Below are 19,395 nucleotides of genomic sequence, written 5' to 3' on the forward strand. Positions count from 1 at the left end.
TCTGAGGGAGGAGTCCTGTGTGTGAGGGGCTCACCGTCTGAGGGAGGAGTCCTGCGTGTGAGGGGCTCACAGTCTGAGGGAGGAGTCCTGCCTGTGGGGGTCTCACAGTCTGAGGGAGGAGTCCTGCGTGTGAGGGGCTCACAGTCTGAGGGAGGAGTCCTGCGTGTGAGGGGCTCACAGTCTGAGGGAGGAGTCCTGCCTGTGAGGGGCTCACAGTCTGAGGGAGGAGTCCTGCGTGTGAGGGGCTCACAGCCTGAGGGAGGAGTCCTGCGTGTGAGGGGCTCACAGTCTGAGGGAGGAGTCCTGCGTGTGAGGGGTTCACAGTCTGAGGGTGGAGTCCTGCCTGTGAGGGTCTCACAGTCTGAGGGCGGAGTCCTGTCTGTGAAGCCATCCCAGTCCACAGTGTGCTAGGTGATTATGGATGAAGGCTTGGGGTAGGTGGCTGATCGCTGGTATGTGCGCTCAGTGCCTGCCCTGTGCCCCATGCTGTGTTACGACCCCGGGACACGGGGCAGACAGGACCATCAGGTCAGCCGAGAGAGCCGCGTGGCCGAGCAGTGCGTGTGTCCGGGCAAGCGTCCCCATGCTGGGGCCCTGGCCCCCTCTAACCTGTTCCCCTCACCCGTTCCCGAGAACACTTGAGGCTGAGAGAGGCAAGGGCCCACCTCTCCTTTGGGAAGTGTGGACCTCCGAGCCCACCGACGTCTGGAGGAGTAGCCGTTCTGGGGCAGCACGATGCCGGGGCCAGGATTCCCACCCCGGGCTCTGTGGGCCCTTTCCCTGGACAGGGAGCCCCGGCGTGTGGGTGCAGACCCCCGGGGGTGGAGACACAGGCCCCACGCGGACCCTCAACCGCCACGGGGTGAGCTGAACGTGGCCCCCAACCACCCTGTGGCATTGATCTCCACTTGCTCTCTCTGTCGCTCTCTTTTTAAATGTTTTTTTCTGTTTTCTTTTTGAGAGAGAGAGACAGAGACAGAGATAGAGCACAAGCGGAGGAGGGTCAGAGAGAGAGGGGGACACAGAATCCAAAGCAGGCTCCAGGCTCTGAGCTGTCAGCACGGAGCCCGATGCGGGGCTTGAACCCACGAATGACGGTTGATGGAGGTGTCATCCCACCTCAGTTGATAAAAGGACGGACCGCGCAATACATCTTGCTGGGCAAACCAGCTCACTCACCCGCTGGCTCCCTCACAGAAATAGCACGAATTTCAGATGCATCAGCCATGAAACTGGATCAGAGCTGAAATTGCAGAATGAATATTAGAATAAAATATGCAGAACATCCTTACAGCCACGGACGGAGAGGGAAGGCGTCTCAAATAATGACCAAACACAGAGACTGAATGAAATAATGGGTAGGCATGAACAAGCCATACTTTAAAACTTTCTCAAGATAAACACCCCACAAAATCAGACCAACAACGGTCTTGAAGGCTTGGAGTACGAAAGGTAGGATGGTTAAGGAATTCACACGCCTGGATGGCTCCGTCCGTAAGCGTCCAACTTCGGCTCAGTTCATGATCTCGCAGTCTATGGGTTCGAGCCTTGTGTCAGGCTCTGTGCTGACAGCTCAGAGCCTGGAGCCTGCTGCAGATTCTGTGTCTCCCTTTCTCTCTTACCCTCCCCTGCTCATGCTCTGTCTCTCAGAAATAAGTAAAAAGTGTTAAAAAAAATAATTAAAAGTTAAACCTAGAATTTTACATGATCCAGGAATCTGAAGGAAATGAAGTCATTAGCTCAAAGAGATATCCGTACTCTCTTGCTCATAAAACTGTTATTCACAATAGCCAGATATGGAAGCAGTCTCCATGTCCATTGATAGATGAATAGGTAAAGAAAACGTGGTGTAGAAGCAACAGAATAACATTCAGCCATATAAAAGGGAGATCCTGCTAGTTGTGACAAAAGGGGCGGGGGGCAGAGGACAGTCTGCTGAGTGAAATAAGTCAGGGAAAGACAGACACTGTATGGCTTCACTTATATGTGGATTAAAAAAAAACCCAACAACAACCAAACCACCTCAAAGTCAAGGGAAACGGAGCAGAATGGCGCTTTCAGGGCTGGGTGTGGAGAAATGGGAAGATGTGGGTGTGCGGGCACGAACTTTCAGTTGTAAGATGAGTACTTTGGGGATTTCACATAGTGCGGGCACGAACTTTCAGTGCTAAGATGAGTACTTTGGGGATTTCACGTAGTGCTTGGTAACTGTAAGTAACAGTACTTTATTGGATACTTGAAGTTTGCTGCCAGAATAGATAGATTGATTGATTGATTTTTAATGTTTATTTTGAGAGAGAGACAGTGCCAGCAGGACAGGGGCAGAGAGAGAGGGAAACACAGAATCGGAAGCAGGCTCCAGGCTCTGAGTCTTCAGCACAGAGCCTGACGCGGGACTAGAACTCACGAACCACAAGATCGTGACCTGAGCTGAAGTCGGACGCTCAACTGACTGAGTCACCCAGGCGCCCTGCTTCAAGAATAGATCTTAAATGTTCACACACACATATGCAGTGCGCTGGACGTGGTAATTAACGTGGTTGTGGCAAACGCCTCACAATGCAGACCTGTGTCAAGTCATCAAGCTGTATGTACACTTTGAACATATACAATTTTGTCAATTATATGTCGGGAAAGCCAGGAGCAAACAGCGACAGAGCCGGAGCTGCCTTGCTGGCTTGTGAGAAGGGTACGAGGTTAGGGCGAGGCTGGCGGCCAGGGTAAATGCGTCCCTCTTATCCTCTGGGGCGTGTGTGTGGGGATGCATTTCGTTGGGGACCTTCTGGGGCTTTCCGCAGCCCCCCTGTCCCTGGTGGTCAGGTGGGGGGTGCCCCCCTGTGTGCAGCCCTGCCGGACCGAGAGCAGGGGGCACCTGAGGTCTCATGAAGAGAAACACGCAGGCAACACCCAGAGGGTCCGTGGCTCCTTCGTGGCGTGTGGAGAAAGTGCAACCAGCCTGTGCCATGGAAGGTGTTACCATGGCAACCGTTGGGTCGGCACGGCTGCCTCTGCTCGTGTTCGTGCTGCTGTTACAGGACGTTGGTGACATACGACCTAGGGCACCGTCCTGGATGAGCTTTGTCTGGAGGAGGGCGAGGGACCAGAGACCACTGTGGAGTGCTGAGCAGTGGGGGACTTTGGGGACACACTGAGGGGCTCAGCCCGGCCCTGGAGGAGTGACGGAGGGTTCCCGGGTGCAGACGGTGACTGCCTTGGAGAGAATCTGGGAGAAAGGAGCGAGTCATCTGGGCGCGGGAGGGCGAAGGGGGAGTTCTAGCAGAGACAGCGGCACGGGGCAAGGGCTGAGCGTGGAGGTGGTGTCCTGAAGGTCTGGGATGGGGCGGGGCCTCAGGTGCACCTGAAGACACCCCAGGGGCTGTCCGTAAAACTTCGGGGCTCGCCCACGTACGTTCTAGAAGCAATGGTCCACCTTACCTTAGTGCTCAGGTGGTTTGTACCATGTCCCTCCGATTCGTCGGCCTTTGTGATTGTCATGGCTCTGGCTCTCGTGTGGCCAAGTTGTCTGGCTCACCCTGAATGTGTCACACCGTCATCACCGTGCTGCTGACAGAGCCCCTTCCGGGCTGAGTTGGCCGGTGGTGTAATTATCTGCCTCTGTGTGACGGATTCCTCCAGAATCCAGTGCCGACTCAGGGCAGGAGCATCTCCTCTCTCCCCACGTCTGTGGGACAGGGGTTTGGGAGTCCTGTGGCTCTAACTGGGGCCCTTCCTGGCTGTCTCCCTCACGTGGCTGCTGAGGTGGTGCTGGCTGTGGGCGCCAGGCCTCGGTTCCCCAACCTGAGCCTCTCTGCAGGTGCCCACGGAGCCCTCGGGCCATCTTGGAAGTTTGAGACTCATGTCCCAGTCCCAGGCTGCGGGCCACCTGCCCGGCTCCGTGCGTGTGGGGCCGGGGCCTCTGCCTCGCCTCCCCTCCCCTGCCCTCCTGGCCCTGGCTGTGTTTCTGTCTGCCTTCCTCATCTGGCGTGGAGGCCCCGTTGCTTCGAGAGGCACATCCGTTCCGATCAGGAAACCCCCAGTGCCCGTGCACACCCGTTAGGACGCAGAGAGTAAATATTTGTCTTTGCGGATGATCTCAGGAACCTCAGAGGCAGAGAAAGACCATTCAGAAGAGAGATCTCCTGAAGATAACGGCCCCGGCTGTTCTGTTCAGTCCTGGCGGGGCTGGCCTCCAAGTTACTTTGTCTTGTTACTTTGCACTTGGGGTGACCTGCGTGGAGCTGAGGCTGAGAGGGACGACGGTGTGTGTGTGTGTGTGTCTGTGTGTGTGTTGGAGGATGGTCTGGGCTTCCACACACTGAGCTGAATTTGGGGCCCGCCTCCTGACCCGAGGCCTTATTCTCTCAGGACCCCTGCACACTTGTATACATTGACATTGTGTTTGTCGTCTCAAAGCTGTCTTTTGAATGGGTCCCCTGGGAGACCCCAGGAGAGGGAACGGAGGCCCAGAGAGGTCACCGGCCCTGGCCGTCGATTAGGTCCCTCCCTCCATCCCACAGCTGCCCCCCAGAACCCGCGACGGGGTTCCCTGTCCCGCAGTTTCTGCCCAGCATGTGGCGCTGGCCGGGCCCGCGTGCCCGAGGCTCCTGGGGGCCGCTGGCACTCCCCTGCCCTCAGCCCGGTGGCCTCCGGAGGGCGGGCCCGTGACATCCGCATTGGTTCCGGCTCTCCGTCTGCGCCGTCGGGAGAGCCCCCAGACTGACACAGGTCTCTCCGCTCATCAATGGCCCTGGCCGAAGGGTTCCCCGCAGGAATTCAGACGTGCATTTATTCTGAGGGCACATTCCCAGGCCGTCCGGAAGCTCGGGGAGTGCTGCGCTCGGCTGGCGGCTTTCTCACTAAGTGAAAGGCGCCAGCTCTGGCTCCGGATGGGGGAAGGTTCTAGTTTCTCATCCCTCCCTCTGCCGGGAGAAGCTGGCATCCGCCTGCGCGCACCCGGGAGGCCTCGTGCGGCTCAGATTCAGGGCGGGTGTCCTCCTGGTCTGGAAGTGCTGCCCACGGCAGGGCGCCAGCTGGGTGCTTGGACACCATGTGCGCCGAGCTGTGGGCCGAATCTTGGGGCCGCGGGGCGGGGGCGGACCCTCCTCGGCCCCGATCCCCGAGGGTCCAGAGGGTTTGCTGGTGCGAGACCTATTGCTGCAGAACCCGCTCCACCCACACGCCTTCTTTCTCTTTTTCTTGCAGCCTGCAAGTACCCGTGCCACAAGAAATGTGAAGCAAAGGTAAGCGCCGGCCGTGTTCCTCCCCTGGGGGGGCCGTGACCCCGCTGTGGCCTTGGCCCGACGGCGGGCAGGCGCAGAAGGCGTACGCCTTGGCCTGCGGCCACAGGCGTGAAACCCTTGGGAAAGGGCTGCTAGATGCTTCGATAGCGCGTATACTTTTCGTCTCCAGAGGAAGCCTTGGAGCCATGGGTTCTGTGTTCCTAATTATAGAAAGTAAAGCTCAAGAATTCGGTTTCAGACGAGAATGGAGTAACTGGCCCTGAACACGGCTCAGCCCTCCCGCCCAGCGGGCCACCCCTTCTTTCTCAGGATTACATCACACCGCTTTTCAGGGCTCAAGGGCGGGTAGGGAAAGGGTTTAGGGCACAGGCTCTGGCTGGCCCGCCCTGTGTTGTGGGAGCCCCTCTCAGGCCCCACAGACCCCTGGGCTGGAGGCCCCGGGAGATGGGGGTTTAAAGAGCCTTGGGGTTCTGTGGCTGCCGTGTCCCTCCTGGGTTGGCTGTTGCTGAGAAGTTCCAACTGGTGCAGCTCCGGGCAGGATTGGGTGCTGGGGGCGAGCTTCTCGGGCCCCGTTCTACGCATGGAGGCCAGGGATGCCAGGCTCTCCACCCGGCCCACCACATGCATACATGCGCACATGCACACTTCACACCCATGCGGGAACACACACACACACGGACGGGCCACACACAATTCACACAGGTCACAGTCACACTCTTCACACACAGACACATGCCCTCATATGCACACACACACATGTATGTACAGGTAGGAGAAGTACAGGCTAGTCTGGCCCTGTGTTTTTTTCCCCAAGGAAGAGAGACTAAATGACTTCTTTTTAAACTTTTCGGATTGGGGGATTTGGAGCACACGAGAAGTGGAGAGGGCTGCTCAGCCCCCGGGCTGGCAACCCTGTCCTCTCTGAACCCATTTCCCCCCACTGCTCAGAGCTGTCACGTGATGTGCATTTAAACAGCCGTGCTGGCTGTCCTGAGTCCTCCTGCGTGTGTGTGCATGTGTGCGCACGCATGTTTATGTACCTGGATGTATGTGCATGTGTGTGCATGTCTTTGCACCTGCATGTGTGTGCCTAGATGTGCTTGCGTGTGTCTGTGTATATGTGCAGGTGTGCCTGGATGTGTATGGATGTGCATGTATGTGTACAGGCGCATGCGTGCGGGTGTGTGCTGTGTGTGTGCCTGTGTGTGCCCCCGTCTGTGACGGTTTCGTGGGCCCAGCCACACTTGCCTGGCAGCGAAGAATTGAGCCCCGCTCCTGTTGGCACCGTTTCTTGAAGGGGCCCAGAGCCGGCTACTAATGAGATTGAATTCTTCAGCTCAAAGACTATTTCAGAAGTCTTAGCTCTCACCGATTATGGCATTTCTAGCCGCAGTAATTGGCAGTATGCTCAGAGGTAGATAAGTGTTCTCTGTCTGTAGATCAGGGCAGGGGGAAATGTATCCGAATTTGTTTTTTTCCGATAACTCCGCTTTGAAAGGCAGGGGAGAATGCCACCGGGAATAACAGCGCCCCTTCTTATCCCGAATCCATAACGCCGTGGCCGCCGGGCGGGAAGAGGCCATACATTCCCAGCCACCGCTGGGGATACGCGGGGTGGAGAGGGTGCAGTTCTGTCTCCCAGGAGCCAAGCTGTGGCTCTCCCACACAGTGTGGGCCCCTGCTTACCGCATGTGAGCATGTAATGTGCCCAGGGCTTGCTCGATTTCCTGACCGACGACAGGGTTGTTGTGGTTTAGGATAAGGTCCAACTGCTCGCTGACCTGGGGAAGGCAGGCACTGTGGGTTCCTTCGTGACCCCCTCGGTAAACCCCGCTGTGCTGTGTCACCAAGGAGAGAACCATCTTCTAGAAACCGGGCTGAGCCACGGCAGAGAAGCCGAGTCTTGCGTTGGGATCAAGAAGGCCGGATGGACTTGGGTCACTGGCTTCCTGGCAGTCAGGCAGTGTGGTCCCTTAGGGGAGGCCTTGAGCTCAGAGGGCACACGGGGGCAGTGACCCAGGCTGGGATCCCTGTGGGGGCTTCTCGTCCGCTGGAGCAAGTCCCTGGGGCTACAGTTTGTTCATGCGTAAAACAGGTGACCGATATGTCCCGCAATCCGGGTGGAGACCGGACAGCTCTTAGCTGTTGATTATTTGATGATTTTGGTTTTAGGGAAGTCCCATAATCTATGTATAATGGAAAGTTTGGGATTGCAAACACTTTGCGCCCTGGGAGACTGTGCATATTCACTGGGGCCCCGTGCTTTGCTGTGTCGGCATGAGTGGTTTCCCCTTGACCGCTGGTTGGCTTCCTGGCAGAAGCATAAGGAAGTAGGAGAAAGAGCTATATTAGAAAGGCCGGGGATGGGGTCCCCCCATGTCCCCCAAGTGTCGCGAAGGCGGGGTTCCCCTGGGCCTTGGCGAGTGGCCAGGTGCACTGTGGTGGTACAAATCGCGTCCCTCCCACTTGAGGGACTTCCACGTCCTTTCCACGTTGGCCCGGACCAGATGCAGCTGCTCCTAGAGGTGCCCTCAGTTCACAGAGCATTACGTATGGAATCTGTACTCTTTCTGAGGCCCCAGGTAGGGATGACCCGTGAGATGGCAGAGCTGAACATTTCCAAGGGGCTAGGTACGGAGCAGTCACCTTGTACAGGGTCCCCCCTGCTGTGTGTCTCAGGAGCTAGGGCTCTGTCCTCAGACCCCTTTGTCCCTTCCAGAGCGTGCTCCCCACAGGGCCAGCTCACCTCTCCTCTTTCTGGATGTTCCTTACTGGAGGTAAAGTACGGGACTGCACCTGGGTGAGTGGAAGCCCCCTGCAGGAGGGGTGAGGGGCTGCGGGCCGCCACAGGGCCCACCTTGTGTGGCTGTCAGGTGCCTGCTAAGCTGGGTGCCTCCCCCCACCCCCGCCAGATGCTGAGCTTGGTAATGGGCATGTGGCTGCGCTCTCTGAAGGGTCAGATGGGCCTCCCCCTCCCTGAACCACGTCTGGGCCCCGGGCAGCAGGGCCCTCAGCCTCCTGCCTCTGCTGGCCTCACGTGTGGGTGATGCCCGCGTTCCAGCTGTGGTCTGTGCAGGAGCCACCACGAGGCCCAGAACCCACGATGTCCTCAGAAACCACTGTCCTGTCTGTCCCTGGGGTCACCAGGTGTCCACTGCTGTGAGTGAGGCGTCGTGACCATGAACTTATGCCTGCCGCGTCCCCTTTGTCTGCAAGCAGTCCCGATCTCCGCTGCGTCCCTGGTGTGTGCTCCCTGCATCGGACCAGCAAACTTGTCACCGGCTGCCGCGTCCCAGCAGTCAGGGGTGTCAGGTTTCAGGGTTCAGGTTTTTGCCGTCCATGTATTCTTCCCGGGTCGGCCGTGCATCTGGGGCCTTACCCCCTCCCCCTGCCAGCCTGCGCTCTTCTGCTTCCAGCGCAAGGCTCCAGGCCTGACCCTGTGGTGCCTGCTTCTGTCCCAGGAGGATGCCTGTGGGCTCTTGACCCACCAGTCTCCCCCTCCCCCCCCCACCCCCTACCGCCTCTCCCCAAGGGCTTTGCTTGGGTCTGTCCTCCCCGTGTGAGCCCAGGGTTCTGGTTGTTGCTCAGTTTCTCTGACTTCCTTTGGAAGTGCCAGCGGGGCTGGGGACATGTCTCCGGGACTCTGCTGGTGGCGGGGCTCCAGGCCTAACGGGGACGACTGGATTTTTGATGAATCCCAGGAGCGCTGGCACTAACGTGTCATGAGGTGCCTGCTTCTGCCATGGTCACTGGTTTTCCTTGCAGGGCTTGGCTCAGGCTCTGAGGTCCGCTCCACGAGAGGCTGTTTCTTTAGCTTCCATTAATCACAAAAGCATGGGTGTGTGCGCGTGGTGTGGCCAGGCGCAGAGCTGCAGCTGTTTAAATGTGGACATTCTGGAAGGTTCCTCGGAGCACAGCCCTTCCTGCCCTGTCACATTTGGCCTGAGCGTCTTAGAGACCCCTTGAGCAGAGGCCCGCATGACAGAGTAGCCAGTGTCCTGTGTCCCCTGCATCAGTGGGACGTCGGGGGAACGGAAGGAATGGCACGGTAATGGTGTGACATCACCGTTTGACAGGCTGCGGGGGGCACGTGGCCCTCAAGTGTGGACAAAACCTAGAAGGAGCGCTTGGTGAAGACTTTCCTTCTCTTTAAATGTCAGTGACCGGATTCACTGGTTCATGCAACTGTCCTCACGCCTGCCCTCCGTCTGGGAGAACAGAAGTGGAAAATAGGGTTTTCCATGTGTAGCTGACAGAAGCAGCCAGTGAAACCGTGGGGCCCACAGAGAGAGGACCAAGGACACCTGGGTCTGAGCTTGACAACGCCCCGTGGAAGCTGTAGCTCCAGCCGTGGGCTCTTTCATCATGAAATCAGAACATAGGCACCTTCTGTGAGCGGTTCCCAGAACCGGGTTCAGCGGCTAGAGTGAGTGCCACCCCACGGGCCTTCTGGAGGGAGGGTCTCCACCTTGAACTTGCATACCGGGGTCATCTGCGTCCCGCGTCCCAGAAGCAGGTGTATTTCCCTGTAGCTGCAGTTACTGGAGATCATACTCTCTGCAGTCACGGTCATTATTGTCCTAGGTCAGCCGTCTCCCGGCATGTCGACTGCTGTGTGAACAGCACAGATCATATGCATTTTGTTCCTTAACTGTTGACCCGAGGCTAAAGTATGGTGTTTTCTGAGGTCTCTTCCCGAGAATGAGATCTTCTCCTTCAAGCAGACCAATCCCGTTTTCTTGGCTCACCGTGTGCCTCTCACGCAGCATGGGCCCAATCTGAACGCGGTTCCATCCGGCCAGCAGCATTGGAGCAGAGTGTTCATCCCTGTGGGGTTGCCTTGGTGCTGGCCGGCTCTGTGACATTTCCCTGCCCCCTCCCCAGCCCCCCACTTGGCTGGCCCCCCTCTCCCTGCTTCTCCCAGCATCCTGGGTTAGTACCCGAGGGCCACAGCCATGGCTCCTCCCCAGGGAGGACTTATGCGTCCCCTGCCCATGGAGGAGCAGGACACTCAGGTGCCACCACCTGCTGGTCCTGGGTCCCCTGTGACTTTGCACGACTGTCTGCCTAGCAGGAGCAGCCCCCACTCCCGTGTGGCCCTTCCGCCGGTGTGTGCCTGTGCCGGGTGTCCATGGAATTTGTCGCCTGTCTGCTCTCGGAGGGGCACCATTCGTTTACCTGCGTGAGGACAGGTAACCCTCTGTGTCTCTGGACTCTCTGCCCTGCCCTGCTCAGTGGCGCGCACATGCGGGTGTCTGCCCTGCTGACCCCCGGCTGGAAGTAAGCCCCTCCTGTGGGGAGGATCAGCTCGCACCGGCTGACGCTGCCACGTTTGCCTCCCACATGCTCCTGGTGGCCTGCTTGTCACCTGCGTCCCCCATACAAAGGTGAGGGGACCTCCACAGACCGCTCTCCAGACTCTCCATGGCGCCTTGCCGCTCGTCCGAGTCTACGGCCCTGGCTGCTTTCTAGAAGACCCAGTTCTTCGTCCTGCATTCACAGTCCCTGTGAGCTAACGCCCTGCCGTGGTTTCCTTTTCCAGACCCGCTACCGCCTTTTACAGACCTGCATATGCTTTTAGGAACTGCTCAGAAGCTGTGGTCCATGGCCCGTTGTGCCGCCAGCCGCTCTCCCCGGCTCGTCGGGGGTCGCCCCACCACCACCGCTGCGCTGCGGCCCTGCGCCCTCCCCTGCCTGCCCCCCCTGCCCCACCGCTGCGCTGCGGCCCTGCGCCCTCCCCTGCCCACTCCCACTGTGCCCTCCCTGGCCTGCCTGCTCCTGGCGCCCTTATGACTTCACGGACCCTCTTCCCCCAGGGCCCCGCGGTCCCGCCCCTCGGCTGCAGGTGCACCTGCTAGAATTCATGGACACTGTGTCCTCTGATTTTTTCTCTGGGCATCTTCCCCGGCCCATTCTATCTGCGGCTGGCAGTAGTGATGGACGGGGTGCCCCAGGCGCTGGCGTCGGGGGACCGCGTGCAGAGCGTGCTCCTGTGCCTCTGGGCCTGCAGCTTGAACCCCGCAGGGCCCCCTCTGCCTCCGCAGGGCCGGGCCTGCCCCTCAGTCTTTGCAGGAGGGGACCCCGGGCTTCTGCTTCTTGGGGAAGCAGAGAGGATGGGATGCCCGAATGGCTCACACCAGCTCCGAAATCACAATTCTGATTCCAGAGTCTTTAATGCCTTTTTGTCCTTTTAGAGGCTTATTTTTGACCTAAAAAGTGTGCGGGGTGCATTGACCTGGCGGTGGGAAGCCAGTCAGAAAGTTCCAGGCTGCACAGGGAAATGGGGGTGGGGCACACGGAGGGGCAGCAGGGCATTAAGTCTGGCATTTTCGGGCAGACCTTGGCGGACGCGGACGCGGCTGCAGACGGCTTCTGCGATCAGCTGGACTTTGTAACCGTGAACTCCAGTTTAGCTTTGACCGGAGAACCCAGTAGGGTCTATTTGGATACTCAGATCGCAGCTGCCTGATGCCTGATTTAAATGTTTTCTTGTCAGATTTGAGGACAAGTTGTAAGCTGTCAAATTTGTCATTTTTTCCTTCTGTTGCCGCTCCTCCCTGGATCACGGGGCAGTTGGGTACAAACCATACTGTTGACTGTGCTATTTGTGGGCCCTGCGGATGGAGTGGTTTTGGGGAAGTCCCCTTGAGCACCCCCTGTGGGGCGTAGCGGTTCCTTCCTCAGAAGACCGAAGTGTGTGTGTGCCTTCCCTTCCTTCCTCTCCCCAGGAGGAGGAAGGTGCTGCAAATACCACAGGGCGGGCCGGCCTTCCCAGGCTGGTCTCTTAAAGAAAAGCCAAAGCGCGCCCTTTGTACTGACGGGCTCTGGCACAGCGCGCACTTTCTCCTGGCGCTGTGCACCTTGCGAGCAGTGGAGCCGTCTCCCGGGTCGCTGTGGATGGCCCCGTCCAGGGAGGGCATCCTACCCGGTCATCCTGTCTGCGAAGACCTCCCACCACACAGCTGTTCGTGTAAAGTGTGGGGGGCGGGGCTTGGTGGGGGAGGGGCTTGAGGAAGGGGAAGGGCTTGATGAGGGAGGGGGGATTGGTGGAAAGAGGTATGGGGAGGAGAGGGGCTTGGTGAAGGGAAAGAGGGGCAATGGCGGGGGAGAGGGGCTTGCTGGGAGTAGAAGGAGGGGTTAATCTGTCCACTGTGTGGTTGAGAGGAGAGTCCACTTGAGCTGATCAGGCCATTGGGAGAGGGCAAGGGGGAGGACGGGGTTATGGGGAGGGCGGGGGGGTGCATCTCTTGGGCAAAAGTCCAGGGACTTTTCTGTCCTATCTACCCGACTCTGTGCCTTTGAAATATGTGTATATTATATTTAAAAAGTAAACTGTCCTGGGGCGCCTGGGTGGCTTAGTCGGTTAAGCGTCCGACTTTCGCTTAGGTCATGATCTCGCGGTTCGTGGGTTCGAGCCCTGTGTCGGGCTCTGTGCTGACTGCCAGCTCAGAGCCTGGAGCCTGTTTCAGTCTGTGACTCCCTCTCTCTCTGACCCTCCCCTGCTCATGCTGTCTCTCTCTCTCTCTCCTAGAAAAAAAAAAAAATTAAAAAATTAAAAAAAAACTGTCCTTTACAGTTGAAGCGCAAGGTTAGAAAAGCTTTGTGTCCTAAATGTACAGCCTGACTGCGACCACACAGGCAGCAGGGACAGTGCTCCACGCCCCAGGCACCTGCTGTGCCGCTGGGGACCCCTCTCCCCCCACCTGCACCCTCTGAGGCTCTGGCTTTTGCCCCCAAAGCAGGTGGATACCTGGGGTGTCACAGTCTGCATGTCTTTCTTGGTCCAGCGTCGACTGTGGGGTCCTCGCTGCCTTACGCTTTGAAAGGGGACAGTTGAGAGCTGCTTGCCCCCAGTCCCCCTGTGGGGACACAGCAAAGATGGTGTTTGTGGACCTGCCTGGCTCTGCACCTCTCTCCTGGGCTCTGTCCCATTCCCTCCTGATGGGGGCGCAGCGGAGTCGCCCTCCAAAGTGTGGTGATGCCCCCAGGGGGAAGACACAACCTGCTTCTCTCTCCACAGGAAAGCTTTGCTATTAGTGCACAGGTGTTACCACAAGGGTGGCTGTCAGTTTCTTACAATGGACTAAAAATTTAGATTATCTACTGACATCGGTACTGTGATTATTATCAATTCTTGGTCACTTGTGATGTACTTGCAGGCTGGTCAGGATGAAGCTGGTTAGGAATGGCTTGAATTTGACACCTGCAGCTTTCTTGTGGAAAAGTCCAGGAATTGGGCAGGGTTGGTCTTGCTCTTTCAAATGACCAGACAGGAAAAGCAGTTTTTGAAAGCTTCCTTTTTCTTTTTTTTTTTTAATGTTTATTCATTTTTGAGAGACAGAGAGAGACAGAGCATGAGTGAGGGAGGGGCACAGAGGGAAACATAGAATCTGAAGCAGGTTCCAGGCTCCGAGCTGTCAGCACAGAGCCTGACACAGGGCTCAAACCCATGAAAGGTGAGATCATGACCTGAGCCGAAGTTGGATACTTAACCAACTGAGCCACCCAGGCGCCCCTAAAAGCTTCTTAAATTATATAATATATAATTGCTTTTATGCGATGAAGTTGTACTGATGAGATTTTCTTCTGGTTCTTTAGCAAGCCATTGCTTCTTATTAAGCTATTAGATACCATCTTTTTTTCTCTCTTTGCAGAAAGAGAGGACTTGGGAATCTGGTTGAGACGCCGGGGTGGGGAGTGGGGGTCTATAGGGCTTGTTTCTAGTCTTGTCCAGTTGCCTGGGGCCCTGCACATGACATTCCACCTCTGAGGCCTCCAGCTGCCTCTCCTGGGAAGTGAGACCATCAGGAAAGTGCCTCCCACTTGCCCTGATCTGGCCACGCAGACTCAGGACAGGAGTGCGAGCTGGTCACTGAGCAAGCATCCTACGGTGGGCACGGGGGGGCTTTTCCCCACCTCCTTGAGAAGTATGACTGGGACACTGTTCCCGAAATAGACTCTCATGAGGTGTCGGATCTCTAACATATGTTGGTAATCAGATGAATGCCGAGCAGCATTTTATTGTTTTGATTCCATCTGTGCTCGGTAGGCCCATCCCTTTGCATTGCCGCTGTCCTGGTTCAGAGGACTCTGGAAATCTCTTCCCGGGCCTCCCGCCCCCGCCCAGAGGAGCAGTTCCAGGCAAAGCCGGGCGAGGAGCCAAGTCACCTGCCCACGTGGCAGCCGTCGGGGCCCTGCCGGGGGACCGTGTTCTGCTGGGCTTGCGGGCAGGTCCTGTCTGGGCCGTGGCTCTCTGCTGGCCCTGTCAGACCTTTGTCGGGGGCGCTGCAGGCTCAGTGTGCCCCCGCCCCCAAATCCACATGTCGAAGCCCCGCCCCGGCCCCTCAGAATGTGACTATCTGGAGACGGGTCCTCGAACAAGGTGATAGAGTTTCAGTGACGTGGCTGGAGTGATCCCACAGGACCGGTGACCTTATATGAAAAGGGGGTCAGGCCCCCCCTCACACACAGGGACCACTGTGTGGACACGGGGAGCAGAGGGCCATGAGCATGCCGGGGTGGGGGTACGGTCAGCTGAGGCGTCCGGCCCTGCCACGCCTGATCGTGGACTTGCAGCCTCCAGGACCGGAGGGAGCAGATGTCTGATTCAGGTGCCGGGTCTGTGGGACTTTCCTCTGGCTGCCCAGCCAACTGACCCGTGGAGAGGGGCTCTCCCTCTTGTCACGCTGTCCCCCCCGTTTAGAATCAACGGTAACGACATGTGTAAACACAGTTGAACTTGTATTTTTCCCCTCCATCTTACATCATTGAGGGGGGTAGTGCGTAAAAACATCTGGTGTTCTATCGATTAGTAACACGACCTAAGAATCAGGCTGTGAAACAATAAAAGATGAAGAGAATATTGGAGATTCTGACCCTGAAGGGAAGCCCGGCCCTCCTCCCTCCAGGCTGCTGTCTGCGCAGAGAGGGGTAGGGGGGAAGCAGCTTCGAGATTCCGTGTTGTCGCGGGCCTGGTGGCGGGCACTCTGCTGCTGGGGCCTCTGTCTGTCCAGCCTGGCTCAGGGCGTGAGAGGGAGCAGGTGGCCTGTGCAGTTAGCATTTGGGGAGGATGGGGCCACGATCTGGATGTGATCTCACTACGTATTTCCTTCGCAGAGAATTGCCTTTTAAAGATCAAAGGTAAACTTGGTGCCTCGTTCTGCGCAGCATATGTTGGAACTCACGTTACTGCCCTGAAGTGATCTTAGTTAACGAGGCAAGTTGTGCGTGAGGGCTTCGCTTGGCAAAGTGCCTCCTAAGCCACCTGCCAGGCAAGTAGGTGGCCCACCTGGTTTTCTCTCCCTGTTGTCTCACTGTGCGTGTCTGAGGTGGCGGGTGGGTTTATTTTGGGCACGTGGGCACATTGATTTAATACTTTTTTTTAGTTTATCTTTTTTTTTTCTTTTGAGAGAGAGAGTGAGCAGGGGAGGTGCAGAGAGAGCGGGAGAGAGAGCATCCCAAGCAGGCTCCAGGCTGTCAGCGCAAAGCCCAATATGGGGCTCAAGCTCACGAGCCCTGGGATTGGGACCGGAGCCGAAACCAAGAGTCAGATGTTCAACCGACGGAGCTCCCCAGGCGCCCTGATTTAATGTGTCTTAGTAACTTGGTACTTGGGAGCCGATGCCCCCTTCTGGAATCTGGGCGTGAGAATTTTCTCATGCTGGCTCAAGGCCACACTGGGGACAGTTTACCTGTGGGCGGTATCACCTGGAGAGCAGGTAGAAAGAGTGGCTAGGAAAAGACCGAGCTGCCGGCTTCTGCGGGCTTCTGCGGGGCTCGCTCACATGGCCCAGCACGACTGGGATCGTCCAGGATTCCGAGAACGTAGGCTGTACGTTACCTCTCCTCTGCACCCTCGGGATACATTTCTAGAGAGACCGGTGGAGAGTGTACTGTTTTATGTGGCTTCGTGAAAAGCAAACTTTCATAGGAACTGAGGACCCCAGAAGCGGAGGCCCTTGTTTTGTGAAGCCGATGGCAAAGAATCCTTGTCTGTAAGGCGCCGGGAGAGCCGAACTGTAATTTCTGTCCCAGGACCTTCATTTCCAGAAGTAAACAGAGGGGTCAAGTCGGGCCATACGAGACAGCATCCCTCCCCGTGGAGAAGGGCTCTCACGTCCTAGCCTGGGTCAGCCTCAGGCTGTCAGCCGGAGGACCCCAGTTCCCTGTGGGACGTGCAGCTGCAGGGCCCAGCCAGGGTTGTGTGTGAGTGTGTACACAGACACACGTGCACACACCTCTGTCACATAGACACACCAGCACTCACATACACACCCCCGTGGGGCACAGTGACTCTGGGTGTGGTGCCCGCCCTCCCCCCCACCTCTGTTCTGGTCACCAGTCTGCCTGCTGCCTTGGGGACAGGTTTTGATACCGTCTTGTGGTGTGGCCAGGTGTGGCCAGGTGTGGCTGGGCGCTGTCCTGTTTGTTTGCTCTCGTCCTTGGTTACCGGGACTGGGCCCCAAATGCAGCCACGACATGGCCATAAAGTAGTTTGGGAGCAGGCCTCCCACAACCTCTCTGGGGCTCTCTTCGTCACTGGTGGCTGCCGGTGCCGCCGTCCTGCCCCCCGTGGGCTCCTCCCCTGGCCCCCCACGCTCCAGGTGCTTCTGAGGAGAAAGAGTAGCCGGGAACGTGGAGTTTGGACCCGGCGGGATCTGGCCACATCGGCCGGCCTCTGGGGGACTCAGTGCTTCAGGCGCCAACGTGACGCCCGCTGCCTTCCCGGGCTGCGGTGAGGGCCGGTGAGCGGGACCTGCAGACCACACTCGGCTCTGCTGGGACGCGAGCGTGCACCTTCGATGAGCCAGGGGCATCCCCGTGAGTGCTCCCTGGTGGCGGCGGCTGGCCGGTTCTCCTCCCACTGCACTCCCTTGGGCCTCCTTCCAGAGCAGGGAGGGGCTCCCCCAGGCCTCCAGGGCTCTGTCACGGCCTCTGACACCCCGCTGTGGGCTCCGGGACCTGCGGGCGTCCTCGGAACACAGCCACGTCGGTCCCGAGCACGGCAGGTACTGCCAGGTTTTGAGCTCTGACCGTGAGGCAAGTCCGGCTCCGGACTTGGTGATGCAAAGGGCCAGGCCCCTCCCAGCAGCGGTCCAGCACCACTGGACTTTCTTTTGCGAGATGACAATAGCAGAGGGCGCTGCGGGGCGTGTGATCTGAGGTCTCACTCGGATGGGGACAGAAAGCAGGTGAGCATGCTACGCCGTGTCTGACTCGACTTGACTTCTGGCTGGATGCCTTGTGTTCCCAGGGGCCAGCCGGTGGGCCCCAGACAGAGTGGGGGAGGTGCGTGGCTGGCCAAGAGCCCAGGGGCCATGCCCTGTGCCTCTCTGGTCGGGCTGAAGAGCTGGAGGGGCACATGAGTGTCCAGGACACACAAGGAGGGCCTCTTTCGTGGCTGCTTACGTCTCAAGCGAGCACCAGATGCGGTGGCCCACAGGGGAGTGGGAGCACTCCCTGGACCCTCCTACCACGGACCACAGTCCCCTGCTCTCCTCCCTCTCGTTCCAAGGGAGGGGATACAGCCTGAGCATCCAATCTGTTCTCACGAGCTCCCTCCCATCCTGGGATTAGAACGAGTCACACCAGAGGAGCACGCGGCCGCTACGTCCCCTCGACGGTGGCGGTGGCCTTTGCTAAGTCAGGTGCTGGAGGTCCTTGACGTAAATAGTAGTAAGTTTTCTCTTTCCTGGCAGGTGGCTTTCTCCGTGCCACACCCTCTTCTGTGGGCTTCTTGTGAAATTTTATTTGCAACCGCATTGTATCTCTCAGACGTTTTGTGTTTGCGTTTTGTAATGGTGTGGGCGGTGCCTGCGGGAACAGACAGCAGCGGGCGGTTGTAATCGCTTCTCTGGCCCAGAGGCTCTTTGCAGGCACGAGTGTGGACGTGTAAAGGTTGAGCCTCCTTGCTTGTCTTTTGTTCTGAGCCGGGCGCCTGCTCTCGCCCCTCCCCACCCCTGCTCGCTCTCCATCGAAGATGACAGTTTGTGCAGTTTTGTGATAGGAGAGGTCTCTTCCCCGACGACTGTGTGGTCCGTCCCCATGAAGAACAGCAGAGCTCTCTGGAGTCGGCAGCCGCGATGGGGCTGCTGTGAGCGTTGGGCCAGCCCGGAGCCTGTGCTCATTCCCTGGGGCCAGGTGGGCAGTGTCCCCATATGCCTGTGGCCTGTAGGGGGGGCCTTGTGGGGAGCACAGGACACACCGGCTTCTGGACAGTATACTTGGTGGCTGTTTAAGACTCACTTTTTGTTTTTAAATGTTTATTTTTGAGAGAGACAGTGCTAGCAGGAGAAGAGTAGAGAGAGAGGGGGAGACAAAGACTCTGAAGCAGGCTCCAGGCTCCGAGCTGTCAGCACAGAGCCCGACGCGGGGCTCGGACTCACGAACTGTGAGATCATGACTAAAGCCGAAGTCAGATGCTTAACCGACTGAGCCACCCAGGCGCCCCAAGACTCCCCTTTTTGAGATTGAATAGGACTTTTCAATTCACTCACCCAACAAACACATGCTTCTAGACAGTGAACGACAGTGAACAAAAAGAGTGAACAGACTTTATTTTTTAGGACAGGTTTAGATTTACAACGAAGTTAGCTAGTACTCTGCCCTCCGGATTTCCTGTTACCGTTGATGAGTGGTTAGGGATACATTTTATTATTGGAACTCCACGGTTTACATTTACATTGGGGTTCCCATCTTGGTGGTGTGCATCTTGTGGGTTTGGACCAACGGATCACATGCATCCACCTTTATAGCGTCACACAGACCATTTTCACTAAAAATTTTTTGTGTTCTACTCATTCCCACCCTGCACCAGGGCAACTGCCCATCACCTTTCTGCGCTGGTCCACCTTTACCAGATGTCACAAGGTTGGAGTTGTACCACTGGCTTTTTTCCCTGGGTGATATGCCTTTGGGATTCCTCTGTGTGTTTTCATTTCTTTTTATGCTGAATGATGTTCCTGGTCATGGAATACAGGTAGTGATTTTTTTTAATGTTTATTTTTGAGACAGAGAGAGAGAGAGAGAGATAGCGCACAAGTGGGGGGAGGAGAAGTGAGAGAGGGAGACACAGAATCTGAAGCAGCTGCAGGCTCTCAGCTGTCAGCACAGAGCCTGACGTAGGCCTTGAACCCACCAACCGCAAGATCATGAC

At 57.5% G+C, this 19,395-nt stretch overlaps 1 protein-coding gene across 4 annotated transcripts in view; it reads left to right on the forward strand.

Moving 5' to 3' along the window:
* The window catches only part of TNS3 (tensin 3), a 197,954-nt gene that overhangs the window by 40,803 nt on the left and 137,756 nt on the right, over nucleotides 1–19,395 (forward strand). For 3 of the 4 annotated variants that reach the window (XM_039242960.1, XM_039242962.1, XM_039242961.1), the window contains exon 3: nucleotides 5,203–5,240. In XM_039242960.1, coding sequence (XP_039098891.1) covers nucleotides 5,203–5,240 — 38 coding nt within the window. Of the gene's footprint in view, nucleotides 1–5,202; nucleotides 5,241–12,038; nucleotides 12,211–19,395 lie in introns of those variants that run through there. The other variant, XM_039242963.1, reaches the window with a different exon arrangement.

Source organism: Hyaena hyaena, unplaced genomic scaffold, assembly GCF_003009895.1.
Source record: "Hyaena hyaena isolate Hyena2069 unplaced genomic scaffold, ASM300989v1 scaffold_218, whole genome shotgun sequence".
In the NCBI taxonomy this organism is placed as follows: domain Eukaryota; kingdom Metazoa; phylum Chordata; class Mammalia; order Carnivora; family Hyaenidae; genus Hyaena; species Hyaena hyaena.